We start from the raw sequence: 8,710 nt of genomic DNA on the forward strand, positions 1-8,710 counted from the left end.
AGACAAGGTGTTAGGAGAACCAAGGTGGAAGAGAAGCTGTAGTTGCAGCAGTACTCTTGCTGAGAGAATCAAGAGGCAAAGCTGACAGCAGCACTGGCTTCGATAGCTCCCCAGTACCTGTTGGTATCTGTGTAAAATGAAGACAGTTCACTGACCCTAACCTTCACCAGCCCTGGAGAAAAAAGAAACAAGCAAAACCCAGCTCGCAGGATTCCAAGAGGGCTGAGAGAGAAATAGTTTATTAAAAAGAAAATAAATTTTAAGGTAGTACCATAAGAATTAGACAAAACAGAAAAAAAAAAAAAATCTGTAACCAGTAAGCCATTTACCATAGTACAATGGAACCAGACACTGCTTTGTCTTGGTCTGTGGCCACTGGAGCTTGGAGACACCATTAAATAGTAGGCATAGGCTCAGCTAAGCATCACAATCCTTCAGGGCCAGGAAAAGTGATTTAACAAACAGCAAGGAGCTGCTCTCCCAAGGTTAGGCAACGCCTGGCAAGGGACCATGTTCACTGTAAGGAAGAATCTGTACCTATTACCCTTTGCTCTCTGCTACTGGTGAGCTCAGGGAAAGGAGGACTGTCAAAATGACAATGTCAGAGCAGTCCCTGTCCCAAGCTTAGCCTGTGCAGCGGCCTGGCATAAAAGCACAATTCTCCCTGTGTGCTTAGTGCAATTAACCTGGAAAGACAGCAGACAAAGACCAGATCCCGTTGTCCTCTCTGAGCATTAGCTCCAGCCAGCAAAAGTAGTGAAGAGTAGTGAAGAAGGTCCCTTTCTCAGTTTTGTTCCCCTCTTCCTTCCAGTGAAGAGGGGGTGGGTCTCACGGCAGGGTCAGAGTAACATTCACAGCAGCAGTTTACAGCAGCAGTTGCTGCTGTAGCAGCAGGAGGTCAGGAGTTTGTTCCATCTGTCTCACTGACTCCCTGCAAGGATGAGAGATTACAGTTCTCTGCCAGAAAACTCTTCTTTCTCCCCCTTTCACATAAAACCCTCTGCACAGGCAAGCTACTGTCCACTACCCAGACTTTACTTTTCCAGTCCCACAAGGTCTTTTGATTCAGAAATCCACCCTCTGCAGCAACACTTTCCACCAAGCACAGGGTTGCAGTGCCGAGGTCTACCCTCAGCACCAGTCAAGCAACCCCACTACCCCACTAAATCCTTCTACTGGCCAAATGGATCATTTGGATCCTGGAGCGAGCCATAGCTGTGGCTGTCAGCATCCCAGTCTCAGAAAACACCAATCCATTAAATGAGTTCGATCACAGCAACAGGAACCCCCAAAAGCCAAGGAGGAAGGATTTGATGGGGACAGAGCTGTTGTCTGCAGCTCTCAGAAGGCAACTGCCAAGGACTGCAACCCAAAAAAGTGGCGCAGTGGGAGCATGACAAGTTCTTGAACATACATTTCCCTCTCCAAGAGTGGTTGCCCAGGAAACATGACAATATTTGTTTCTAGTGCTCCTCCCTGCAACAGCTTTGAGGTAAAAATTAGCTTCTCTGACGAAGACCAAGTTTCCTCAGAGCTGTGGTTCAAAGTCCCTGTTTGATGTGGACTGTCTACATCCTGTTTCAGAATCTCTCCAGAGCCAGAGGAAGAAGCAACTTTGCCTTCACTCTGCCTTCATTGATGCTTACCAGTTCATAATCCTCCACATATTTGTACTTCTTCTCCCGATAGTAGTATTTCTTCTTCATGCAATACAGAACAACAATGTCACACAGCACTGTTGCCTAGTGGAGATTCAAAGAGTTTGAGACAATGATCCTCAGAACTGAGGCACTAATCCAGAATTGAGTCCAAGTGCAGACAGTGTCACTTACCACTCCAAACAGCGCTAAGCCAGAGCCGATGTTAATCATGGTAGGAATTACATCAAATTTTCCTGCCTAGAAGACAGTTACAAGGGTGAATATGTTTTTCAGTATCTCTGAAAGCCCTCACCACAAGACCTCCAGGAATTAAGTCACCCTACCTTTCCAAACACTATGATATCAAAGCGGATTCCATAAGCTTTGACAAGTGTCCGTGATTCAGTGTCATTACTATCCTTGTAGTATTTCGCAAACCTGGAGAAAAGATAGGTCAGAGCTTAGCTGGAAATTTTGAGGTTGCTTATGTGATCATGCAACATCCAAGTGTGTCCCCCATCCCAAGAGGATGGGCTGAACATCAGTACTTCCAGAGACAAGCCCCAAATGATGGAGGGAGATTTCATGCAGGCAATCACATATAGGAGAAAAGCCCTGAACAGGCGAATCTACGACAGCAGTTAGCACAAGCCAAATCAGGAAACTTGCAAAGCATAGGAAGGGGAGAAAGTTAATCTTAGTAGTGGAACAGAAGGACAGACAGGGAGAAATTCAGCTACGCGTGAGAATCGGCCCCCTCAGACAGAGGCAAGCAGGAGGCTGCAGGAGTGCAGGCAGCCACGAGAGGGCAGGGGCGGGAGCAGGCAGCGGGGGAGGCAGCACAGCTCAGCCTGGCAGGCAAAGGCTGTTCCTTGTCCCGCACAATGTGACTCACGGGCAAAGGATAGGGAAAAGGGATGAGAACAAATAAAGAGATCAGACTTACTCCGCCACATGGTTGACTAAGCCAGGAGGAAGCAGGGAAGAGGGTGGGAAAGAAGAGGAAGGATTGGTAAGGGGCTGCACCATGGTCTGGAATTAGCAAGAGCGCTTCAGAACCCGCACAAGCTGGGCTGCAATATCCTCCAGCCAGTCTCGCCTGACACCCCAATACCTGGCAGGCCTGGTACCTCCCAAACACACACTTGTGCTGTCTGCATGACAGCAGCTTCTCAGTGAATTCATTCAAGTTCCACCAAAAGAGATTCCCTGTGATAAGTAAGAGTTTGTGTTTCTAGAAACAAGCATAGCCCTGAGTGATGTTTCCTCATGAGGAGGACTGTTGCAAAGATCTTGGTGAGGTGGCCAATCCATATTATTATAGCTCTGAGTCTGGATACAGCCAGCTACCCGGCTCCACACTGGTGGTTTTACTGGAACTGCTGGACCTATCCGTACTGGCCAGAATGTATATGTGGTGATGTGTGCCAGAAGGACACTCCTGGTGCAGATATGGTCTTCAACTGACAGAGCCACTTTCTAGTTTTTCCCTCATGCATAGCAAAGAAGGTGCTTCAGTCTCCCACCCCCACACCCCAGCGCCCTCAAATACTGCCCTATCAGCACACCCTGAAACTGTCAGTTCTCACATTGCCATGCCACAGGAGGCTGGCCCAAATGGCCACCCAGATGCCAATGCAAATATGACACTCTGATGCAATCAGTGGAGCTTCACTGACCTTCCCCCTCTGCTGTGATTTGCACCCAGTGAGGATCTGACCTGCTCTGTTTTACAGCATCAGAGAAACTCTCCAAGTTTTACAGCACCATTGAAAGTCCAAGGACTACCTGCACCTGCCAGAGGAGTGCAGGCAGCCCGTAACACTGTGCCAGTGGCAGACTGAGCTGCAAGGACACCAGGTGCCCTCCATAGCCACATTACCTGAAGTTGTAGCCAGGTGAGACGGTGTGGGCAGAGTCCTTGTTGTCGAGGCGCCGGAAGGAGTACTTTGGCACACAATGGGAAGCAGCTCTGTCAAGGTTGCAGTCCCAGTTGATCTGTAGTGCCATGACTCCACCCTGTCAAGTGAAGGAGAGGAGAAGGTGAGCAGTCCAAGTGCCTGGCCTGTACAGCACTAGGCTCTCTGCTGACCAGGACCCTGATTTACTGGCCCTTGTCCCAGTCAAACACTCTTCCCCCCCTCTACAGAAGGGCCTTGCACATAACCTCACCCAAACAAGCCAAGGCCAATTATTTGTTAAGTAGAATTGACTCCAGTCTGTCTGGCCAGAGCAGCTCTCCATTCTGCAGCTACTGTTGAGTCCTGTGGCTCGTGCCACAAGGCAGAGGGGGACAACCACCTCTTCTAAACAGCTGAGGCCTAAGAGAAGGGTCTGCAAATACCTCCACAGCCATTTCCTGGAAGTTCTGCCCTGCAGCTTCAACTATTTTCCCTAAACGAAAGATAGGGCAGAAGGGATCTGTCTGGGAGTCATAGATGCAGTTCTTGAGGTAGGTGGAGTTGATAGTGGGGAGGATGTTTCGCCTACAGGGGAACAGAGAGAGAAGATCTGTTGCATCTTCTTCCACTCCAGCTCCCCTTACTGTCCAAGAGACCAGGCAGCGCAATGCCCCACACACTATTTACTTGCTGAAGTTGAACTTGGGGTACCAAATGTTGTTCTTCACCAGAATGGTGAAGTTCTCAGATTCTTGCAGGAACGCTGGCCTACAAAACAATAGGAAAAGTAAGTTTCACTTGTATTTTCACAAACAGGACTCTGCAGAGTCCTTGGTGATCACCTTTTCAGCTTCTCCCAATAGTACCTCATAGGGAGAAACATCAGCTGCATACTGCTAACCTCCTCTCAGGAGGGCCACCACACAGTAGGAAGACAGAGCACTCACTTGGGTATATGATAGTCATCCTCCACAGGGCACCATGCAAAGACTTCACAGGTCTTAATGCTGCTGTTGTACGGTACACACTCCCCAGTCTGGATGCCTGGAAAGACATGTGAATAGAGGTACTAGCAAGCAAAAATACAGAGGCAGTATTTGGTCTGTGATATCTCCTCACTCCATAAGGTGAAAGCAATCTGCTCAGAGGTGAAGTGCCAGTACCAAGTCTCCCATTATCTTCCATTGCAATTTGTAGTGCAATTTCAGAGAAAGAAGCATCAGGTCCTTTTTCTGAGTCAAATCCTCATCTACGTGAAATACTGCTTCATGGACTCAAGGTCCTGAAAAAGCCCTCACACTGTTTGCTAACTCACCAAAGCACACATCTATCCAGCATCCACCCAACACAGTCTAAGCCCATCTGCTCGCCCGGAGAAGAAAAATGCAAGCTTCCCTTTTAGTTCCCTTTGGTGTGAGAGAATGAGAACAAGGAGACTGAAGTGAAATGCTGCTTCCTTCACAGGAGGGAAGGCACAGCACAGAGGTATCACAACACAGACTGAAAGGAGCCCCTGCAGCAGGCTTCTTACCATTGCTGTGGGTGCTGATATATCCTGGAACACAATCCTTCTTCACCTTGCACTCTGTTTTATCATCTGGAAGCTGGAGAGGAACAATAATTACACTAATTACAATAATTAAACTCTACGAACTCTCTCCCCAGCACTCCAACGCATACAACGCAGGATTAAAGCAGATCCTGTACCTACCTCTGGGCAGCGGCCTTGGCGCTGGTTCAGCGTGAGTATCACATTGGTCATGACAAACACAGTGTTCTCCTCCTGAATGTGCAAAACAAGAAGGAAATTCAAGAGTGACAGTCTGCAAAGACTATCCAAGGCATTGCCCCAAATGTCTTTGTTGACAGAGCCCAGGTGGCACCGCAGCGGGGGCTTCCTTTGGACAGTGCTGGTGTAGCACTAAAGGAGCAGATTCCCACATGTATTACCTGATGCTGCTCCCTTTAGGCAGAAGAAGGACTGTTGGACTAGCAACCCTTTCTGTCCTCCCACTTGGTCCAAATTTCCTCATTCACATTATGAAAACAGAGATTACACAGCTCCTCAGGGGACTCACAAGGCAGGAGCAGAAATAAGGCTCCAGCTGCAAGTCTGAGCACAACTCCCACTCTTTTTTTTTGCAATATATCTATTAGAAATTTGACCAGTCCTGGTTTGTTTCTCCAGGGAGCACCACTTCCATTATTTGCAGATCTGTATGATTCAGGATTTGTTGTTTGCTTCTGCTCCACTGATACACAAATGTGATCACTCTGCCAAAATCTGGCTAAATCTGTCACTTTTTTCTGCACCACATCTCACGCAGAGTGACCCACAACTAGAAGCTTGGCCATGCCTGCCAACCCTGAAGGCCGCCACATATTGCCCACACAGCGCAGATTCCCACAGACACAGTCAATCAGTAACTACAGCAATGCCTCCTGTTCAGTTCCGGATCAAGTGACTTGCAGGGCTATTCCTGGGGTTTCTGCCAACAACTTTGAGTTGTTTGCTTAAGAAAGCAGTAAGAAAGAGGATATGCAGCTATGGTTGCAACATTTTCCTGAAGCCTGCAAAATTCTCCCTCCCATACAAGCACACACACAGACACACTTGTCTTGAAACAAGCTTCCCCAGGGCTAGTGGTGCAGCTGCTCAGCATGATCTGCAACAAAGCAAAGCTGCTTCATTCTCTCCTATCAAGACCACGCTAGAGGCGAAGCTGCTCCAGACCTCAGTGGACTTTGGCAGAGCAGTAGCTGTTTGTTAGAAAACCCTCCTTCTGCACGTGAAAGTGATTGATACCTGAGGAGGGATAACATAGTCAGCTACATCCCAGATCCTGGCTCCCAAGGTGGATGTGTTTGTCAGCGTTACTCCTTTCACCTTTGTGGTCACAGAACTGACCACAGAGTCTGTTTCCTGGTAGCCCTTCTCCCACACAAAGACCCAGCTGCAAGAAAAGGATTGCAAGAAAGAAACAACAAAAAGCAGGTAAACACTATAAACCAGCACAGGCAGTGGGAATTTTTCCTCTTTTCAGTTGTTACCCGAAAGGGGCGGTCCAGATAGTTTCATAGTGTTTCCCTACAAAAGGGTCACAAGATTAGCAATCTCCCTTCTGATTTTTTTTTTTTTTTTTTTTTCCCCAGAGTGGTTTGGCAGGGAGTAATTATTGTTTTCCTGCGCACCCCCGCCGGGTGAACGACGATCACCCTCCGGGACGGTCTCTGCTCCTGAAGGGTCCTGTCCTGTCCTGCAGCTGCCTCTAAGCAGCCCTACCATCCCAGTTCAGGCCGCCCAGTTAAGCTGCCCCCCCCCCCCGCTTGTCACCACGACGGCTCCCACGGGCGAGCTCCGGCCTCCCCTCAGCCCCGCGGCGGACGCCTCAGCCCCGCCCGCGTCTCCCTGACAAAAAAAGAGGGTCCCGGCAGGCGGGAGCTGCCTCCCCGCCTCGCCCTGAAGGAGGCGGCCGGCTCCCGCCCCTCAGCCCCACGCCCCCGGGGGGGTTCCCGGCGAGGAGCTGCCCTTCCTCCCTCACGGCAGCCCCCCCCCCCCATCCCCGCCTACCGCCGCGGTGGGGCTGCGGGCTTCCCCCGACCGCAGCCCGGCGGGGAGGGGACGCAGGTCGGCGTCCACCCGGCACGCCCGCTCACCCGATCACGTAGGCGAGGATGGCGAGCTGCACCCCGCGGTTGATGAGCCCCACTTTGCGGCTCCGGATCAGCACGATACGGGGGGTGTCGTACTCGAAAAGAAAGCTGTGAAGAGCCCCGCACGACACCATGGCGCCGGCGGCGGCTTCCTGGAACGGCGGGCGAGCGGGAAGCCCCGCACGCCGGGCAGCGGCTGCCGCAGCCCCGCGGAACCACAGCGCCCCGAGGAGCCCGGAGAGCGCTCCCGCAGCCTCGGGGCTCGTACCGGCACGGGCTCTTCATTACCGGCCCCCACCCACGCCGGCTGCCGGTTGCCGGCCAGCCGCCGGCCCTGCCCGCCGCCGAGGAGGAGGCAGCGGCTGCTCGGAGGAGCCGCAACCTCTCCCCCGGCTCTGTTCGGCTGGGAAAAGGGGTTCACGGCCCCCCTGATCCCTCTGGGGCTGCCCGGGATAACGCGGGGCTCGGCAGCCAGGGCAAGGCTCTGGCCTGAGGCCTCCCCGCTGCTGTGGCTCTGCTGTGCTCGGTGCGGGGTCGGGAAGTGCGGGCGGGGGGTCATCCTGAGGAGGATGCTCTCACCCTAGCTGCTACATCTGGGGGATTTTTTCCTGTGGTACTCATTGTTAGCAAGTTTATGGGGAGTTTTTCACCTCCATGCTGGCCAGACGTGAGTCAGCCGTTACCTGGAAGTCTGCTGCTGTCAGCTATATGCTGAGTCTTGGCTACTAAGTCTCATACAAAAGCTGGACCGATCACCTCAGGCAAGGGCCATCCTAACACCGAGACATAACCTGCAGCCAGCTCAGGGCAAGGACAGAGCACCTGCCTGCAAAAGATAGCAGAGACATATCTAAGACTGTCACCTTCCCATCCCCAATGAGCAAATCCTTTATTTATCCTCTTGCAGAATGAATCTTCACTATAAAAGCAGATATCTGCACTACCTAATTCATGCACCTTCCACCTGATGCTGAGCTGCCCAACAGAGTGCTTATTTCAGAAACATCACCATAACCCTCATAATAGCAGGTAAATAATGAGAAAGAGATGAAGCCAACTGACAAACTGGCAGTGGGAATTTCCGACAGTATGAAACTTTTATTGAAGAGACTTTGAGTCAGCTGTAGATTAGTAAAACGCTCTATTTATTACAGAAACAGTCAAAACTGAAAGGACCACAAAAGGGGAGGGGAGAGGATAAGGAAGAACACATATAAAAATGTGAAAGGAGATTAAAATCACGGTCTTAAGTGAATATTCACTGTAATTCTTCCCAAAAAGAGAGTCGGTTCATGTGTCAGAACAGGAATGCATTAATGCCAACTGTAATGTTTTCCCACTCTAGATACATAAGATGCTGCAATATGAATGTTAATATGATTAATGCATATTACAACTGAAGATATAAATACAGCTGGCATAATCTGCCAGCAATATATCTTAAAATATATGTGGGAAATGGAAATGGCAAACCGATGGGTTAGCTCAGGAAGAACAAAGCTTAGTTGAAAGGAG

General features: G+C 50.3%; 1 protein-coding gene across 2 annotated transcripts; it reads right to left on the reverse strand.

Annotated features, from left to right (window-relative positions):
• Window positions 1-143: 143 nt before the first annotated feature.
• LOC142037202 (P2X purinoceptor 4-like) lies at window positions 144-7,411 on the reverse strand. Of its 2 annotated transcripts, XM_075041341.1 has the most exons (12): window positions 7,199-7,409; window positions 6,348-6,495; window positions 5,253-5,324; window positions 5,073-5,145; window positions 4,489-4,585; window positions 4,229-4,309; window positions 3,985-4,126; window positions 3,523-3,659; window positions 1,985-2,078; window positions 1,833-1,898; window positions 1,647-1,742; window positions 144-931 (listed from the first exon to the last, which is right to left on the reverse strand). In XM_075041341.1, exons 1-12 carry the CDS (start codon window positions 7,327-7,329, stop codon window positions 899-901), a joined length of 1,170 nt encoding a protein of 389 aa, XP_074897442.1. In that variant the 5' UTR covers window positions 7,330-7,409; the 3' UTR covers window positions 144-898. The 2 variants fall into 2 exon arrangements, with proteins under 2 accessions (XP_074897442.1, XP_074897441.1); XM_075041340.1 differs by lacking the exon at window positions 144-931 and having other exon boundaries at window positions 940-1,742; window positions 7,199-7,411.
• Window positions 7,412-8,710: the final 1,299 nt, after the last annotated feature.

Source organism: Buteo buteo, chromosome 11 (assembly GCF_964188355.1).
Source record: "Buteo buteo chromosome 11, bButBut1.hap1.1, whole genome shotgun sequence".
Lineage (NCBI taxonomy): Eukaryota > Metazoa > Chordata > Aves > Accipitriformes > Accipitridae > Buteo > Buteo buteo.